The 20,276-nt window shown below is 45.7% G+C and overlaps 1 protein-coding gene across 2 annotated transcripts in view; it reads left to right on the top strand.

The window, feature by feature from the left end:
• CUX1 (cut like homeobox 1) overlaps window positions 1–20,276 on the top strand; it is a 332,631-nt gene that overhangs the window by 212,340 nt on the left and 100,015 nt on the right. For both annotated transcript variants that reach the window (XM_055001346.1, XM_055001347.1), the window contains exons 9-14: window positions 3,993–4,041; window positions 7,089–7,193; window positions 9,934–10,122; window positions 13,720–13,778; window positions 15,865–15,913; window positions 19,084–19,183. In XM_055001346.1, coding sequence (XP_054857321.1) covers window positions 3,993–4,041; window positions 7,089–7,193; window positions 9,934–10,122; window positions 13,720–13,778; window positions 15,865–15,913; window positions 19,084–19,183 — 551 coding nt within the window. The remainder of the gene's footprint in view (window positions 1–3,992; window positions 4,042–7,088; window positions 7,194–9,933; window positions 10,123–13,719; window positions 13,779–15,864; window positions 15,914–19,083; window positions 19,184–20,276) is intronic.

Below are 20,276 nucleotides of genomic sequence, written 5' to 3'. Positions count from 1 at the left end.
CCAGCTAATAAAAAGAAAATAATAATGCTGGCTACACGCTAGCAGTAAATTTCGAAGGTATCATCTGTGGTTTCCCAGCTCTCCCACGTGTAAAGGATGAAGCAGCCTTTTCCCTTGAAGGTGCAGCAGACTTTCACACCTAGGAAGTGCTGCAAGCAAGATCTGGCAAGCTGGTGACACATGAAAAGTCTCTGCCAGGAACATTGGTGGGAGTTTTGGCTGCATTTGGCCACCTTAAATGAATTCCTGTGTGTCTTAGGTATGCAGAAGGTTTCGTTCGCTGAGAAGTTCACAGGCAGCGTGTGGAAGCAGTGCCCTTCCGCTGTGCTTTATCCCTGGTACCTGGAGTTCAGAGCTCTGTGCTGTGTGCAGTTGGGAAAATGAAGACTTCCTGGTTTGGAACTAACCATGGTCTATTGTGAAATCAGACAAAACTATAAATGGTGGCTTGTTCTCTTGCCTACACACCAGAATTCCTAAGCCACAGTTTAATCCTAGCTTGCATACAAGAGAGCAAAGCCCAACATGACAAGCTGTGGTTTGTTGGGAACAGTTTCAAATTACCCACCTGCACACAAATGGAGAGGAAGCATGTGAGCGAAGGCCCACTCCCAAGGACTTCTTTGCCTGTTCACTTCATAAGTGAATACGAAGTCTGAATGCATCCTATATAAACTGAGCAGATCACCAAGAGTTACAGTTTTGGAAGGACAGAGCACTAACCGTGTGCTTTTGTGTTCTTTAAATTCACATAAACCATCTAGCCATGTGGTAACAATTTGTTAATCCTGTGCATTTTAGTCCACGGCCTAAACGAAGCCATGTGCATATGCCACCATGCAAAAACCCTGGTGCTGATCAATGCCACAGAGTCACCCACAGGGACGCCCAAATGCAAGTTTCCAAGCTTTGGGCGCTGCAGTGTGTTGCAATCTTTGGAATTTACTCAAGGGTTTCAAACCTGAGAAAAGGGAGCCGGATGTTCTCTGTGTTAATAAATCAGTGAGAGCTGGTGCGTCAGGCTCATAAAGAAGGGTGAACTAGGATTGTTTTACAGCAAGCGCTTGCAGACAACAAAGGCTGTGTGTAGCTATTAGAGGCTTTGCGAAATAACCGATTTCAGGCTGCCGAGTGCCATCTCCCGAAGCCGCTTTGGAGCTTTTGAAATGAAAAGGAATGAATCCTTTTGAAGATCCTCTGGAATTTTTGTCAAAGCCTGCCCGAGGACAGAACATTACAGCAATTTAATTCATTACTCTACTTAAAGAGCCCCCTCCCCCCCAAAAAAGATATATGGCTGAAACGTTTATAAATCTCAATGGGTGTTCAGCTTGCCTAAACGGAGAAGGTCCCTTTGAAGCTGCTGATGAGTCCGCTTTGCTTTACGAGGTGCACACGAATGGTTTACAGGAGAAAGAGGCGTACCGGATAAGAAAGGAGAAGAGAAGACTAGCCCCATCAGTCTGAGGGCTGGTGGGGACAGCACGGCTTTGTGGGGGGGTCTTGCTCATGGGGGAGTTGGCTGGCAAAATTGAAAAGGCAGAGTGGAAAGAAATGTTAACAAAAACTTGAACAGGCACTAAAACTCCACCTCTATGCCAGCTCAGTTTCAAACAATAAACAAAATACATCGTTCCCAGAAGATGCTCACACTCTGTCTTTGGAGAGAATTCCAGGGAATGGGACAAAAAAGCCAATTTTCAAGTGAAGGGAAGCAGCTAAGAATATGCCTCTGCATGCCCTTGAGGCACATGGTTGGTAAAGTCTTAGAAATCCTGGCTGCCCTTGGGTTATTACATCAGATAGCTCTGTGATGACTAACCTTTCGGGCAAGTGTGCTCCAAAAGTCATGTCCAAGGGAAACGACGTAGCGCCCCTTGGATACATGCCAAAATATTTCTCCAGCCCCCTCTATTCCATACTATGGTTTTACCTCTGAGCCAAGAACAGGCAGGGAAGGGCTTGTAAAATGGATGTGATACAATAGCCCTATTTTTCCTAGGCTCAGTTTTCAGGTTCTTGCTAATTTAATCAGAGGTGGTATTGAATTGGGGCATGCCCTCATACAGTATGGCCTGTTCACAGGTACCACAATCATTTGTGGTACAGGTCTTTGGAGTGACCCATGAAGACTGGCACGAGCCTTGGTTATGTGAGCCACTCTGAATTTGCTGTTATCCTCCCTCCATAGCAAGCATAAATTTCATATATTCAGAATGCTGCACCAATCCATTTAGGAGGGTGCTACTGTTACCAGAACTGCTTTTTATAATGGGGAAATTAGCTTAGCAGTCTGGAACTAAAATTAGCGCGGATCTAACCAATGTTTACGGAGGTCCCGATTCCAGACACTCTAGTGACAAAGAGGCAGACTACAAATAGGTTCAATAAACACGTGTATTTACTAATAGTGTGGCGTAAGCCTGAACTTGCACATACATACAAGAAAGCATACAAGGACTAGGAAATGCAGAGTAAGAAATACAGAGACGGTCGCTTGAGCAGGTACCCACGATGATAAGGGAAATACTCACAATCCTGAAGTGGAGCAGAGACACGACAGCGAGGTGGTCCAATGCCAGCAATGGATCCACGGACAGACAGCAAGGGGGTCTGGATAGGAATGGCACGAGCACCATACGGTCTGAGGGACCAGCTTAAATACCCCAAAACGTACCCTGGGGCTGGTGCTGTACTTGGTGGTTCTCACAGATTAAAACAAAGGCTTTAATGGGACACTGAATGGCTTAGATGGGCCACTTTAGGAATCTGATTGTGTTAAGTGACACCTCAGGAAGAGGGGACAAAGGAGGGAGGGGGAAATCCGAGTGGGCTGAATGGATGTTCCAGCAGACAGGGCTTGCCCTGATGTCATCAGCTCTGGAATGCGGAGGTTTCTTTGAGATGCATTCTCTAAGTGCTTGGGATGGTCGGCACTTAGCTTCTTCTCCGGGGCGGCTCCTAAGATATGCAGAGCGGGGTGAGGTTCTCTCACTGTGGACGTGGTGTGTCCGCTTCTCCGAAATGGCTTCCCAAAGCAGGCTTCTTCTCCCGGCCTTCTGGCTGCCTAAGAACATGGTCGCCGGCTGAGCATGACGGGGGCTGGTTAGCAGGTTGCCCGGTAGCGAGGGCAAGCTCGGGGACCGGCCCGCGGGAGGCTCCAGGCGGGAACTGACCAGGGAGCGCCTGGCCAGGCTCGCTGGAGGTTTCCCCCGGCAGGCGCACGGCTGCTAACAGCGGCTTGAGCCCAGATGAGGCAGGCTTCCATGGAGGCAGGGGGAACAGCACGTAAAAACACAGTCCATAGCAGGGAACAGGCGCGGTCCGTGGCGGATGGCAATGCAGGCACGGGGCACATGTGCAATAGAGTCCAAACACACACTGGGAGGTCCAGATATAGGTCTGGGCAGGGTTGCCCAGGAAGAAAGTCCTTTGTGGAGTTATCCAGACATGGAGTCAGGCAATTAACACAGTCTATTGCAGCAGCAAGGTAATTAACAAGCAGGCAGGAAACTGACATGTGTATCAGAGTACACAGGTGCAGGGCAATCTTGGTGTAGCAGTAAAGCAGCAACGCAGGAAACTTTAACACAGTCCATGGCAGGCCTTCAAGCAGGAGAGGGGGCCTACTTGGCAACACTACGTTATCTCTTCCAGGTTCTTGTAAGATGCTTGTCTAAGACGTGTAAAACTGCTAAGGTTTTTTTTTATCATTCTACCAGATTGCATGCTTTTCTTTGGAAACTACCTTTAGCAAAATGTTAGGAGCTAGAAAGATGTGTATCTTAGTATTAAATTAATAAAAATACTAACTTCCTTTGAAAACGGTTTCAAAATACTAGTGGGCTTTAACCGGAGTTTTTTAAAGTGTACACATATATGCAGTAGCATTGCACGAGAGAAATCAAACTGTTGTACAGCATACTTTCCGCAGTCAGCTACCCTTATGACTCAATATCAGACTAATAGATTATCCTTCTGCCTTCTCCCAGGGCTGACGAAATTGAGATGATCATGACGGACCTTGAAAGAGCAAATCAGGTAGGATTTTAGGCGTCAGATCTTAACAGCAACCTTGAAGCCCGGGGAACTTTGTACTATCAGCTGGGGCAAGGTTTTTACTATCTTTTAGACGGAATATCGTGTCTCCTTAATTCAGTGAAACATGATTTTCTCATCTTGGGGCATGATGAGAATATTTTGTTGTTTAATCTTGGTTTATCAATGGGAACCAGGCAGCAGGATTTATTTATTTAAAGCATTTCTGTGCTGCCTTTCCACCCAACTTATGATGTCCCCCAAAGTGGTGGACATTAAAGCGTTCCAAACATTAAAACAGCATTTAAAATAAATGTGCATGCATACACGCACACACATTTTAAACAAACACAACATAAACACACATTAGCCGTCCTCCCTGCCTCTGTGTTAGTTGCTTTCATTATATCCCCATAACTGTGACTGTAGGAGTCTGGTTTCACATGCTCGTTAAGTGGGAAGCCCTGTTTCTCTTAGGGTTTGCATTCACTTATGCAGCGATCCCCCAAACTGTGCCCATTAGTGTCAGAACGCTTGCCGATGCATTCTCTGATGCCTGTTTCCAGGGGTGCCTTTCACCAGCTTCGGCTGGTGAGCCAGCTGCAGCCCTTCCTGAATGGAAAAGATCTTGCCATTGTGACGCAGGCCCTGCTAACATCTAGATCAGATTACTGCAGTATGTACTACATGAGCCGCCTCTGCAGTCTGTCCGAAAGGTACAGTTGATACAGAATGCTGCGGCCAGAATGTTGACTGGAGTGGGTCGTAGGGAACATACCACTCCAGTCCTGTTCCATCTACACTCGCTCCCAATTCAAGGTGCTGGTGTTGTTACCCTTTAAATCCTTATATGGCTTAGGGCTAGCATACCTGAAGGACCACTTTCTCCCATATGAACCTATCCATCCACTCCTATCATCTCCAGAGGCCCTGCTTCAGGTGACCCCACTGGCTGAGGCTAGATGGATGGCAACTTGAGAAAGGGCCTTCTTGGTGGTGGTGCCAAAACTTTCCTTCCCAAGGAAACATGTCTGTCTCCCTCTATCATTGCAGAAAAGAGCAAGAGTCCAAATGTTGTTAGTTTTATAGGTGCTGCTGGACTCTTGCTCTTTTCTGCTGCTTCAGACAGACTAACACGGCTGCCCCTCTTGATCTCCCTCTGTTGCCTTCCACCAGCGAATGAAGATATTTTTGTTTTATTTCGGCATTTCCTCATTAACTCTTATTAGCTCTCCTCCCTAGTTGTTATATGCATTTGTATGTTTTTATAAAATGGTTTAAATATTTTATATATATTATATTTTAAATGCTGTTCTAATGTTTTAAATATTTTAATGTTGAAATGATTTGATCTTTAGCACCTTGGAGACCTCATTTGGGTGGAAAGGCACCAGAGATGTTTTTTAATAATAATAAATAATAATTCTGTTGCACTGATTTTGCTTTTGAGAAAAGCTGTCTGCTAATAATGTAGAATCTCCCTTCCTTGGACGAGAAACGGTTCAGCAGCTATCACTGGGGAATGCCTCACTTAAGTTTGGGGGTGCAGTGTCTTCCGGTTGGACTAGGTGATTTGTTTTTCTTTGAAGGGCTCAAAGTAATTGTGCATTTTTACGATCACTAGAAAGGAATTACAATCACTAGGAAGGAATGGGCCTCAACTTGGGGTGCTTGCTCTGTTGTGGAGAAAGGCGCACATTCTCCCAGTGCCTTAAGTTTCAAAACTTTTGAGAAAATCTAAGCAGTTATTTTAAAAGAATTCCCCCTCCTTGCAATTGCAATAAGCAGTAAAATGTCGTCGTTCTCCTTGCTGGAGAGAAGGGCTTTCTGTGGAGTGTTAATTGAGCCTGTGTAATTTGCATATCTCTGTAATTCCCCAAGGCAAATGTTCCACTTATTGACTCTTTCAATTGGTATCTCTGAAGGAGTAAAACTCAAAAGATGGAGAAGGATAGGCAAACACAGCAGATTGTCAGAAGTCAGGTCCAGTGAGCGTTCTTGGCTGGCCCGCACGGGTACCTTTGTACGAGGGCCTGGGTCACTCCTTCCTTGTGTCTGTGCCACAAAACTTTCCAAGATAGGCCATAAACCCACCCTGATCATTGATGAGCTGTTGAATACCAGTGGTTCTAAGATACATATTTGGGGGAAGACTCCACATGGAAAGCAAGGAAAAGAAAACCCTCTACTTTTCTCTTCACCTCCCCACCCCCAATAAATCCCATATGCTCGAATGAATAAAATCAGAGAATTTTTACCAGTTCACCAATTAGAGTTGTCATTTGCATTGATTTTAAAAGGTGACCCTTATCAATCAAGCAACAGATGCTTTTAATTCAAGTTCCGCCCCCCTCCAGGTGCCCCTTGAGAAGAGTCATTCTCCTCTCTCAAACCACAGATGAGCCTGCCTCATCTCACAAACAAATCATGCCCCACATCTACTGCTTCAGAACATTTGTTTTCGGTCTTACAAACATTTTAATCTCTGCAGTAATTCCCTATCACTTAAAAACGAGGATGCACGCCGTTGACCCTGAGTTGCGTATGGAAGAGAAATAGTTATGGAGCAGAGAGATCATCTCCCCTCCACCCACCCACTGTGCTTGCTTCAGACAAAGTGGGCAGAATCTCTCTTAATTCAGTATTTACTTGTGAGAATTATTCCCACGAGGAAGCGTGCAAGAAGGCAGCCTTGCTTTGGCTCGGAAGCACGGAACGCAATTGAATCAAAAGCTTCCATTTCCACTTGCCTTCCTCCAGCCTGGGAAATTCAGTGGGCTGCGGCATTTGTGTCAGCAGGGGATTCCTTGCTCCTAGCGTTAAATTACTGTCATAATCGCTCAATTATTTCTTCCTTGTACTGTTTAAAATAAAAATCCATCACATTCTGAGGAATTTTTCCCCCTATCGTTTATTAGGTTGAGTGTTTAGGAAAATCAATTATACTCAGTCGGGCATGAATTGATGAATGTTCTTGCAATAATTGCCAGTTGTTAAATCAAATGTACATTCTCTCTCTTGCCCCCCCATACCCTTTTTGCTTCTTTCAGAGGGCAGAGGTGGCTCAGAGAGAGGCTGAATCCTTGCGGGAGCAGCTCTCCTCTGCAAACAAATCGCTCCAGCTGGCTACCCAGATCCAGAAGGCGCCGGATGTGGTAAGAGAGGGCAGCCTTGGGACTGAGTTGTGCCTGCGTCTGCTGGGGCCGGCAGCCCTGTGCAGAACGAATGTCTTGAACTTCTGCCGGGCTCACGTTTTCCTGGGAATTGCCCTCCCTTCGTGTTGTTGCATTCCAGCCCAGAGTGGGACATGAAGAGGGAGGGGGTCCAGGCTTTCCCGACCCTTCCTTTATCCCTACAGGGAAGTGTAAGGTAGGACTCAATCACATGGAACAGACAGGCCTCCTCCTTTGTGCCTTGTCTTGTGAGTACAAAGCCGGGAGGGGAGAACCCTCCAAGAGTGCATCTGTGCCCTGGGCTTGCTGTGGTCAGAAGTGCAACATGTTTCATCATTAGTACTGCTTGGCCCACAGCATACCAATTGATGGATGGCAGGGAACCATTCCCTCACCGTCAGTTCTTTGCTTTCTACATTGGTGGGAATTTACTCAGAATCTGGTCTAGAAGTCTGAGCATCATGGGCCCTGACCTGGATGATCCAGGCTAGCCCAATCCCATCAGATCTTGATTGCTAAGCAGGGTCGGCCCTGGTTAGTACTTGGTCGAGAGACCATGAAGGAAGACCAGGATCGCTACACAGAGGCAGGCAATGGCAAACTACCTCTGTTTGTCTCTTGCCTTATGGAGTTGTCTGCAATTTGACAGCAGTTTTAGTTGTTGTTTCCCCCAAACCCCTGGCACACATTTGTGCAAATGCACTGGAATTCCCAGGAAAACGTGTTGGTGTTCTCCTTGCCGTGCAGCCATGTAGAATGCTGTCTGCACGTTTTCTTCTCCTTTCTGTCCCTATAAACTTCGTATTTTAAGAGCTGAAAGTTAGACCCAAAGTCCTGGAATTTCGCTGAAGGGGTCCCCTCCCTCCATATGGCTGTGGGCATACTCTGGTGGGAGGGTGGAGTAGAGCCGGAAGGCTTCTGTGGGGGGTGGGAATGGGGGTTTGGGTAAGTTTGGGCACCTGGAGAATCTTGCCAGTTTACACAGATCTGAACAAAGTCCCCTTCCAGTTCCTTCTGGCCCTGTGAATCTACTGAGATCCTATTAGTGGTCGCATGCATCTTCTTTGGGCTCCGGAGTGAGCAAGCCCTGAGAGTTAGTGCCTGAGGATCCCTGGCAGGAGAGAGCAACAGGGAAAGAGCTCTTGAATTGCAGAGCATCTTCAAGCAAGTCGGACTACATGGAGCGAGGCGATTGGTTAGGCATTGGGCAGGGGAGCCCAGGAGGCTGCCTGGAGCAGCTTCAGCATCTCCCCATCTCTTCCTGGAACATAATTCATGCCCCATTGATGTGTGTGGCCTACCGTGTCCCTCTGCAACAGCTGGCTCTCGAGCTTCCTTCAGACCGTTTCACAAGTCGTTTATGTACTTGGGGACCAGCAGCCAAAAACGTGGGTTATCTTGAAACCACACGAGAGAAGCTGCCCTCCACCACCACCCTACCTTCCTGCCAGGGCTACGCAGCCCCTCCTCTTGCAAATGCACATGGGTGGTGCAAGTGGTGTTTTTATGCGTGCGTGAAATGATCTGTCAGGGATTCTTCCCAAAGCCCACTTTGGAAGCCCCAGCATTACATGAGGGAGTGTTATTTTGGCTTTGACAATTGATACTGATAAGTTCTCCTTGGGAAAGGATGGTTCTTCAGCAGAGATGGAGACAGTCTAAGTGCCTCCTTGTCCAAGGACCTAGTGGTTAGAAATATTTTTTTCCCAAACTGATCCACAGGCATGTTTTTGCATATACTCAATCCTACCACATGTCCTGACTGGGATAGTCCAGGCAAACCCAGTCGCATCAGATCTCAGAAGCCAAGCAAGGTCAGCTTGGGTTAGTAATTGAATGGAAGATCTCCCACGAAGACCAGGGCTGCAGAAGCAGGCAATGGGAAACTACCTCTGTTAGTCTCTTGCCTTGATAAACACCTCCAGGGGTCGCCATAATTCATCTATGACTTGACGGCACTCTCCACCACCACTCCCACCACATGATTATCCATCAGGACTTTCAAATCATAAGACAACACCTAGGCATACATAAGAAGATCTGTCATTGTTGCAGACATCATTCAGCTTGGGGTTAAGATCCACAATATCACCTAAAACCGTCATCTGTTGCTATCGTCAGACCCTTAAGAAGGTGGAACCTATTCTTGCTCTTCTTGCCTTCTGGTTGTTGGGTTAGAACCATCTTCCCGTTTTTCCTTTTATTTAGATATTTATACCACACTTTTCTCCCCAATGGAAATACAATGAGGTAGGGGTAGGGTAAGAAGAGAGAGAGTGACTGGCCCAAGGTAACCCCATAAGCTTCCACGGCAGAGAGGAGATTCAAACCTGAGTCAGACCATAGTACAGTGCTCTAACCACTATACAATACTGTAGAGGCGTGTGGTTAACATGTTGGTTACATTCACTTTCGTACCATGGTGCCCCTTTCTGAGGAATAGCTTTTCTCCCCTGTGTGGCTTCAGGTCTGCCTTAATATGATGTCATCTAAATGAGGTATACTGTGTAATCATGTAACACTTGATATAGGGGTACAGTGTGTGGATACTAGGTGAACATGAGGCTAACTTTACCCCCCCCCCCCCCGTTCTTCTGAGTTAACTTTGTATACAGTATCTGGCTTTTTAACTTTTATCCTAGTTTTGAAGTATGTCGCGGGCAATCTGTGACATTTCATTTGAGCCAGTGTGTGACTTCTCTCCCTTTGCCTCTCCCTTAAGGAGCAAGCCATTGAGGTGCTGACTCGGTCCAGCTTGGAGGTAGAACTGGCCGCGAAAGAACGTGAAATCACTCAGCTCGTCGAAGACGTTCAGAGGCTCCAAGGTAGCCTCACCAAGCTCCGGGAAAACTCCACCAGCCAGATATCCCAGCTGGAGCAGCAGCTGACTGCAAAGAACAGCACACTCAAAGTAAGACCCTTCGTGGTACCGCTGGACTCTTTGCTCAGCTTCTTTTGTTCTTGGAGAGACGGTGAACTGGACAATGTACTTAGTATTTAACTAAAGGATCATATATGAGTGATGACGTACCCCATTGGTCTTTAAGGTGGACTTAAATCTTGCTCTTCTCCATCAGAGTAGACATTGCTGAGCTCAGGGGATCACATGGCGCATCATGGAATCCCAGGATGTCTTCCCAGTCCTAAATCCAGCAGCTTGTCTACGCTACGCTGGCTTGCCGCAGATGTTCAGATATGTAGTAGTTCATGGAATAGAATCATCTTCTTTGACCTATGGTTGTTTTAGGAAAGAAAAAATAAAGATTCAATTAGATAAGCATAGAGCGGGATGTTCTCTCTACCCTTCTAGACACAGAACAATGCGTAGGGCTGGAGAAATATTTCAGATCCCTTGGCACCAGCCCCGAAGTTTTAGGTGGTATCTTTTGCTTGCTGCTAAACATACACATTTTTCAAAAAGCTTTGGCCCTGCAGGGCATAGGGCTTTTCCAACATTAGGTATTGTTTATGCTACGTCATGCCTTAGACATTTCTCTGTCTGCATTGTTTTTACTTCTGTAATCCTAGTTCTGTTGCATTGTTTATTGGATGGCTTATGCAGTCTGACTGTATTGCTTTTATAGTTGGTCATCTGCCTTGAGTTTTAGTGAGAAAGGTGGGTTCTAAATGAAGTAAGTAAGTATATACTGATTCCATTTATGGGGCACAACTTGCTATAGGACACAGGACAGGGCAGCAAAGGTCACCGAGTGAGCTTCCTGGTTGGGTGCCCAATACACTGTAATGCCCGAGACATGACATCCCAAATGGCATGGCCCTTGGTAGTAAAAAAATAGAAATAAAAAAGATGGATTCTTTGCTGTCCACTCATGGTAGTCTGAACGCTAAAGCTTCATTGTTCCTCATGGTAGGACGTCTCCTGTTGACGCATGGATTCAAACCCAGATCTCACTTCCCAGTCAAGGCCGGTCACTCTCAGCAGTGTCACCTTGTCAGGGTTTTCCTAGACTACTACTATTTCGGACTGGAGAAGTTTTGGTGGGTTGAGGAGGAATGGCAACCTTAAGAGGAATGGATATGGCTCAGTGGCAGAGCACTCCCTTTCCATGCAGAAGGTTCTGAGTTCAGTTCCAGACATATCTGGCTAAAAGATGTTGGGCTGCAGGCACGAGGAAGGATTTGGAGAGCCACTGCCATTCAGAACAGAGAAAACTGAGCTTAGAGGGACTCTGAATACAGCATGTATGTTCAAATGCTGCCACTGTCTTAAGCCCCCTCCCCCTAACTACGGGTAAAAATGCTCCAGTCCAGGAACAGGTTGTGGGGGGCACACAGTCTGAGCTGTTCCTACCTGTTTCCCAGCTCCAGCCAGAACACAAGGAGGTTGTGCTGATTATTTCAGAGGAAAGAGGTGATATATGAAAGGAAATATGCGGTTCTTGTATGCAGGCAAACGGAAAAGGTTACATAACTCTTTAAAGTAGACACACACACACACACACACACTGCATAGGTTAGTACACACAGGTTGGCTTCTGGGTGAGATTACTTTTCTGAAGCCACTGCATGGGACTCTCTCTCCTCTCCCCCCACCCCCATCCCACTGCTATGTTAGTGCATGACTCGCAAGCTCCCGGTGGGTGTATTTTTAGACCTTGCGTGACATTAGAGACATGCCTTTTATTTTGTCTGAAAACAAACCAAGTCGATATTTAGAGCCAGATATTAGTTCCTCCAGATTGTTGCACAGCGTGAACCTTTTGTTCCGCTTTGCGTTTTACTGGCTTCTTTCTGGCAATTAATATGCTAATCGCTTTTCCGCAACTGTTACAGTTCATGGGGAAAGGGTGGGAGGAGACACAAAAATGCCTCAATGGCCATGTTGCATGGAGTTCGGGGCCTACCGTTAGTCAGGCGCATTCCTCGAGAAAGGTCTCTCAGTTCACCTGGGGGGTTCTCTCTTTGCTGAATTGGCCGTGCTTATGTTTTGTTCGCATGCAAAAGAGGTGAGGAAAGTGGGCGGGGGGGGGAGTCACTGTTAGTTCTTGCCTGTTCTCCCTCCCCCTTTTGGCCCTAACTAGAGCCATGAGGACTAAGAAACCTATTTCTTCAGAGAGTGAATTCTTCAGCTGAATGTGTGAATCTGCTCAGATTCCGAGTCAGGCCCAGGGCTTTTTTTCAGCTGGAACCTCTTGAAAATGGTCACATGGCTGCTGGCCCCGCCCCCAGATCTCCAGACAGAGAGGAATTTAGATTGCCCTCGGTGCGGAGGGCAATCTCAACTCCCCTCTGTCTGGAGATCAGGGGGCGGGGCCACCAGCCATGTGACCATTTTCTCCGAGGACCACCCACTGAGTTCCACCACCTCTTTTCCCAGAAAAAAAGCCCTGGTCAGGCCATTGTTCCCGCCAGCCCAGGACTGACTGCTTTGAATTGGGTGAACCCCACAGAGCTTGCCCGAAGGCAAGGGAGGAATCACTTTTGCAAGTCCTCAACAGGGCTGTCCACAAAGAGCAGCTCCTGCACGTTCTAACAAATAGGCACCTCCCTTGCCAGTTGCCTTCCAAAGCATACACATCTTACCTTTATAAGAGATGCGGAGATGTCACCTCTTCAGAAGACCAAAAAAACCCCCTACAATTCCCATCAAATCAGGCAGGCGGTGATGGCCGGAGCAGATCGGAAATTGTAACTTTAAGAGGAATAAGGTCTTAACCAGTTGAACAGGTCCTCCTCTGCTGGGTTGTATGACCTCTGCTGTGGCTCAGAATGAATGAACATACGAAGTTACCTTGTCCAGAGCCAGGCCCATGAGCTACTCCAACTGGTAGCACCTCTCCAGGGCCCGTGCAGAGAAAGGTCCTTCCTGTCTATCGTCTCTTAACTGGAGGTTGAACTTCAGACCTTCTCCATGCTGAGCATATTGCCTATGCCCTCAACCATGGCTTCTCCCCATATATAGAGGCTCCTTGTTCCTCCAAAATGAAAAGAATGGGGAATGGAGCACCGTGGGATGGCTGTACATGGCAGATGGCAGTGCTAGACTGTGAAGTTCTAAGCGCTGCCCCTATGGGGAGGCTGCTGTTCCCTTCCCAGGAGTTCTGACAAACAACCGTTTCTTAAAGTTTGAGCCCGTATGGTTTATTCTTTCTTTCATGTGCTTTTTAAAGGACCATCGGGCAAGCAGGGGAGACATGGAATTAGATCAACAACTGTAGGCAAACACATGAAGTCAGACCTTCAGTCCCTCAAAGTCAGTACGGACTGCTCAGAATGGTAGCCGCTCTCTAGGATTTCCAGTAGAGGTCTTTCATGTCACCTCCTACCGCTTCCTTTTAAGTGGAGATGCTGGGGGTTGAACCTGGGACCTTCTGCAAGTCAAGCAGATGCTCTGCCAACTGAGCCACAGCCTCTCCCCAGTCTAGGTGGTATCCTGTATTGTGGTTAACATTGTCCCTGAAACTCTGGAGTCAGAAGCATCAGAAGGCCAGATCATGAAACATTAATCTGATCAAAATAAAAGCTCATCTTTCTCTTTTTTTTTAAGCAACTGGAAGAAAAACTGAAGGGGCAAGCTGATTATGACGAGGTGAAGAAAGAATTAAAGTAAGTACATGTGCTTATTTGAGCAGGACAGGGTGTGTTCTGAAAAACCTGATTATTTTGATCCACAGGGTGGATTGGTTGTCCTTCACTATTGCTGGTCCTTAAATGTTTCCTTACTTCATTGTTTTCTATGCGTACACCCCTCCCCACACCAAACCCTGGGAATGCCCTGGGTTCTGTCAGAGGTGATCCCTTCATGAATCAAAAAAACTCTCAGCCATGACTGCTGTTTATGTAGAGAAGACATACTTAAAAGTTAAGTGACATTTCCACTGCAATGGAAAAGGGGGCCCAGGTGCACCAGGGAAGCAATCTGACTTGTTGGGGGTTGTTCTGTGTCATTATGAAGTGTTTTAAAATGTCAGTAATTTCAACATATGATGTTATGATATGTTGTGTTAGCTAGTTAACTTTGAACATACACAATAATTGTTCTGTGCCACATATTCCCTGGCCCCAGGGAAGTCCGCCTGGCCTCTACCAGAGCCAGGGCCTTTTTGGTCCTGGCTCCGACTTGGTGGAACTCTCTGTCTGAGGAAACTAGGGCCCGGCAGGATTTGTTATCTTTCTGCCGGGTCTGCAAGACGGAGATGTTCCACCAGGCATTTGGTGGGGGCTAGGCTGACCTCTCGCCAGCCATACCACTGAAGACCTTCCACCACCCATGCAGGAAAATGCTGTATTTTAATATTTTATACCCGCCAATTTTAATTGTTTATGATATAATATTTTAATGTTTTTATAATGTTTTTATTGTTTTAAACTGTTGTTAAACCGCCCTGAGCCTGTCTGACGGGGAGGGCAGTCTAGAAATGTGATAAAATAAATAAATAAATATTCTATAGTTTTGTTTTTGGATTAAAAAAAAATAACAATTTCAATGAATAGAAACTTTCTCAGACTAAGTATTGGTACAAATACTCTTGTTTTTACACTTTCGTTTGCCACCATCATTTCCCCTGATTGCTGTTGCTGCTTTGGTACTGTTTTTTGTTCCTGGCAGTTACTTTTCTTCTTCCTGGATTGTTATTGTCTGTCTGTCTGTCTGTCGGTCGGTCAGTCTGCAAACATTTTAAAGCCACTTTTCCACCCAACTTAGGGTCCCCAAGACAGAAAACAAGACGTTCTTTTATTGCCTGTTAATTGGTCTCTTGTTTGGGATTTTGATGTCAATTGGCTCTTTAATTGGCAAAGGTTGTCAGCCCCTGGCCTAGAGCTTGTTTCAGGCTCCTCCTGGGACATGCAGGGATTCCACAGTAAGATAGATGGATGCAGAATGAAATTGCCTGAGAAGTAGTGGAAGCCCACCACCCTAGCCACAAGTGTTGGACCCACCCAGCAGGCCTACTGAGAGAAGGCATCAGTCCGGCCAGTCCCATCAGCTCCTGTTTGCAGTCTCTTAATCAGAACAGGGGGAATGAAGTGCAAAATTGCATCTTAAAATATATTAGTAATTTTTACAGATCCTTCGTAGAGCTTAAGAAATATTAAGCAATTCTTTGGCCCTGTCACCACAGAGCAGAAGATTATTAAAATGAGAAATAGCTACTGCTCCTTTTAATTTTTTTTAAACCTGCAGCATGCATTGGGTCACAGAAATAATTTGTGCATATTTTCCCTGATGCGCAAGCTGATCTACTTCACATGTATTTATATTTCATATTTCATGGCAGCGTTCTGACCGTGACAGCTATTTTCCTGTTGTTATTTTATTTATTTTTTTGCTGCTTTGTTATAACTGTTTTTTCCACCTTCCCTCCAAGCATCACACATAAATTTATATTGTTTCTGACAGTTTAAAATGTTATATCCTTATTAACCTTTAAATTTATGCTCCAAATGAGCCTGGTGGGACCCGCACGCTCAGTGATTTAGAGGGACGCTTGAGAAAATGTTCCCGTCTGATAACTAGTGTGAATAGTTATTCTATATTCATTATCAGATTATATTGCTGCAAAGGAAAGTTGTTAAAGTTAGCACTTAGGGTGTTCCTGGAGAGCCGAAAATTACGATGTTAATGCTCATTAGCGAGGCTGTTATTGAAGGGATGGAGCGGAAAATAACTCTTCCTCCTTCCACTTTGCAGCATCTTGAAGTCCATGGAGTTTGCACCGTCTGATGGCTCCAGCGCCCAGGTAATGGATTTCCTGTGGATTTTGTATATGTGTGGGTGGGGGGGGAGCCAAGTTTCCAAACTGCATTTGGGACCAACTCAGCTGGAGTTCTCATATTTTTCATCTTACTGAGAAGCAAGCCAACATTAGGATTTAAGGTGGTAGCATTCAGAAACTGTAGAAATGCAGTGAGAATTTTTGTGGCTTTTTTGAGTACAAGGAGTTCATTCTATTTTACTTCATTTATGCCCTGCCCAATGGGGACTCAGAGTGGATCACATCTTTCTCCTCTCTTCCATTTTCTCCCCACAGCAGCCCTGTGAGGTAGACAAGGCTGAGTCTGTGTGACTGGCCCAAGGTCACCCAGTGAGCTTCCATAACGGAGTAGGGGTTTGAACCCGGGCCTCCTGGATCCTAGTCCGACATTCTAACCATTAAATCCATGTTGGCTCGCTTGGTAGAGCCGGACTGGGAAGAGTCGGGTTCACATTCCCTCTCAGCCAGGGACTTACCTGTGTGCTTTTGGAGCAAGTTCTGCCCGTCACTTCCAGCAGAATGAAAATGCTTTCTCTGTTGTGGTTATTGTAAGGTAAAAGGAGAACTCTGCCTCGGTAGAAGAACATCTGCTTCGCATGCTGAAGGTCCCCGTTTCTGTCCCTGATGTTTCAAATTAAAACAAGGACTAGCTGATGTTGAGAAGGACCTTTCTCTGCCTGAGACCCTAGAGAGCCGGTGCTAGCCATACTAGATAGTACAGAACTAGATGGCCTGACACAGGATAAGAAGGCAGAGTCGTAACCAGGGTTTTTTTTTCAGCTGGAACATGGTGGAACGGAGTTTCGGCACCTCTTGAAAATGGTCACATGACCGGTGGCCCCGCCCCCTGATCTTCAGACAGAGGGGAGTTTAGATTGCCCTCCGCGCTGCTCGGCTTTTAAACTTGTTCCAGCTGACCCAAAGTGACATCATTGTGCAGTCCTGCATGTGGTACCGGTGGCACCACCTCCCACCAGGAGTTGCCCCTTGTGCTGGCAACCCACTGAGTTCCACCACCTCTTTTCCCAGAAAAAAAAAGCCCTGGTCATAACCAGAATAGGAACGCTGCAAATTTCACCCCAAATGCATTCATCTATCATGTTCAAATTGGTCAATCCGATACAGGTCAATCACCTGATCTGTTTGGTTCATGCCGAACCGCCAGAAACAGCTGCCAAACTGGGTTGCATCACGTTTTCACAATACTGCACACAAGCGAAGACGGTGCCAATTGAAAGTGATTGGCGGCTAATGGCATCACTAAGGACTATTTAGACGCACACCAAAGGTTAGGTTTATTGAGACACAGCATTTACTTATAACCGATTTATAAGATTTGCAAGCAAACTCTTTTTCTGTTTAAACAATTGCCTTCTGGGCTCGGTAGTTATGCCACAAGGATGGGAGGGAGTATTTGAATCTAATCAAACTGTGAGAACATGGATACACGAAAGCCAGTCACATTGTGCTGCATGGTTAAGAAGTAATACGGCGAAGGAATACAGTGGAGCAACCTGTTGAACACCAACATATTGTCAAAGTATTGAACCAATCATTGAAAAATCAGGTCCCTGTTCGTGGCTGGCAAACACAATAATAACAACAACAACAACAACATTCAATTTATATACTGCCCTTCAGGATCACTTAACACCCACTCAGAGTGGTTTACAAACTATGCCATTATTATCCCCACAACAAAACACCCGATGAGGTGGGTGGGGCTGAGAGAGCTAGAAGCTGTGACTGACCCAAGATCACCCAGCTGGCTTCAAGTGGAAGACTGAGGAATCAAACCCGGTTCTCCAGATTAGAGTCCCGTTGCTCTTAACCACTACACCAAACTGCCTTACACTAAATCAGACTGTGGGTCTACAGGGTCAGTATTGTCTATTCAGACCGGCAGCAGCTCTCCAGGTCTCAGGTGGAAGTTCTCACATCACCTCCTACGTGGGCCTTTTAACGGGATATGCTGGGCATTGAATCCAGGACCTTCTGCATGCCCAACAGATGCTCTACCACTGAGCCAAGGTCCCTCCCAAACAGAACATGAGCTGAACATGACAGGAGGAGGCGTTCAAGCTCCACTTAAGAGAGAGTCAGAGAGATAGACTGCCCAAAGTTATCATGGCTTTGTGGTTAGATCAAAGACTTCTCAAACCAAAAACTCTTCTGATTTTGACTGTAGTCCTGTTCGCATGTTCCAGTGAACAAAGGATGTATATCCATTTGTAAGAAAGAGCCAACATGCGTTCACTTTATAAATGAAACTGGGGACTAGTATATGGTTTCAATCACACATTAAGCTGTATGTGCATTGAAAGCAACATGAGAATTACTCAGCACACATGTAAAGAAAAATTGAGTGTACGCTGTACTCATATTGTATGTGCTTTCATTGTAACTTGTGAATAGGGCTTCTGTGCATGAGGGGGTGAAGGTGGAGGAATGCATGGCCATTTCGGACTTCTTTGCATCACAAACAAACAAATTGTTGTTTGTCTTGGCATCTGAATGCATCAACCGGATCTTTACCTGTATTGTCTATTGAACCGGTGAAAGGAATCCTAAACTTCAACTGCACAGTTGAACTAAATAAAACAAAGAAGGCTGGGGGAGTAGCAGCTTCTGGTCTTTACAGCATATTAATCTCACATCAGATCAAAGGTTACAAATTGCATTCTGGCATCTTTAGCCCAAACTTGAAACTACATTTCCGTATCCCAGACACATTGTTATTTTCAGTAGGTTTCGATGATTGAGAGTCGCGTGGAAGGAAAAGGAAAGGGGTCGGCTTTTGCGGCTGATTTAATTTGTCTGTTCTTTCTGTAGCGCTGAAACAGTGTTCCGAGGAAGATATGCCAAGATAAGCACTGTGTCGAAAGACAAACAGGTGTTTTTTTAAAAAAAGAGATTAATGGAGCACTTAAAAAATACATCTCACGGACCGATAAATGGTCTGCATCAGAAACCAGAGCAATCAGGTGCCATAGAATGGAGACTTGTAACGGTCTCACCGAAACACAGATGACGCGTTCTGGAGTTCCAGTCGAGCAACGGTGGCACCTGTCTGAATTTCTCCCTGCTTGTTCACAGGCTATTCTCAGCGTTTTACTGCTACCCCCTGGACTGATTTCTTGTACTGTTCTTTGTAGGATGCTGCGTCCAAACCACTGGAGGTCCTACTTCTGGAGAAAAACCGTCTGCTGCAGTCTGAGAATGCCACCCTGCGGATCACAAACAGTGACTTGAGTGGTAAGTGGACGAGATTGGAATGGGCGGGTGATGCTTTGATCCCTGGGGAGGAAGGGAGAAGGGGGGGGAAATCTGGACCTGAGTGCATGATCAAGACAGTAACAGGACAGTGGAGATCTTGAATCACGTTTGATTCCTTCCCTGCTTCTTCCCCCGACCCTCCATTCTGCGACAGAGAACAATAAGATTTGAAAAACAGAGAGTCATTTGCAAAGGTTAGGATGATCGAAATCTTTCCAGATGTTCTGGTGATTGGCATTGTTTGACTCTATCTTCCATTTCTGTAGGACACTTGACAGCGGTGCTGACGTCTTTCTTTCCTCTGTCCTCATAAAATACATTTAAAGTCGATGTCAAAAGTGCGTGTGTCTTAAATACTTAGCCAGCATGTCAGTCTGAATCCTTGCTACCTTATTTCCCATGCTGCATTTAGGTTTCATTGGTTTTCTTACATTTCCTTTTTTTGCACATACATCTTTTTAAGTGGGTGGGGTTGTTGGAATGGAATTGCCCATTGAATTTTTTTCACATAATGGTTTCCGCTGCAGTTGGCAAATGTGTAAACGGGCATCAAGGTGCTTATTACATTCCAAAATAGCCTCTTAGCTATTCTGTGGCATCCTCTGCGATAATAGTCTCTAAACAAGTGAGTTTGTTCCAGTGTTATCAAATGTTTGCTGCGTTTGGGTTCAATCAAAGTCTGTTGTTTATGTGTGTTTTCCAAGGGGGGAGTACTTAAGTGGGATCCATACCAAAGAGATTTTCTTTTCCTTTTGTCAATGAAGTTTAAAACCATAAACTGTATAACTGCACTTCATGTCATTGTTCTATTGTTAAATGTTTGAAAAGGGGGATTCTCCAGGCTGCAACATACAAGAAAGGTGCAAACATGAAATGCATGTTATTTGTCTTGGGGGCCTCGTTTGGCTTATGGAAATTTAAAAGACACTAAATTGACAACCCAAACCGCCTTCTTCATTGGCCCTTATTTAAAAAAAACAAAAATGACAACTGCAAAAAGCAAAACAAAAACAAAAAGCAACCTCCTCTTTTTTTCCCTTTTGTGGGGCAAACTCTGCATTTTGGTCTTGGT

The sequence above is a fragment of the Eublepharis macularius genome, chromosome 17, assembly GCF_028583425.1.
Source record: "Eublepharis macularius isolate TG4126 chromosome 17, MPM_Emac_v1.0, whole genome shotgun sequence".
Lineage (NCBI taxonomy): Eukaryota > Metazoa > Chordata > Lepidosauria > Squamata > Eublepharidae > Eublepharis > Eublepharis macularius.
This window is presented reverse-complemented; position numbering and strand designations above follow the sequence as displayed.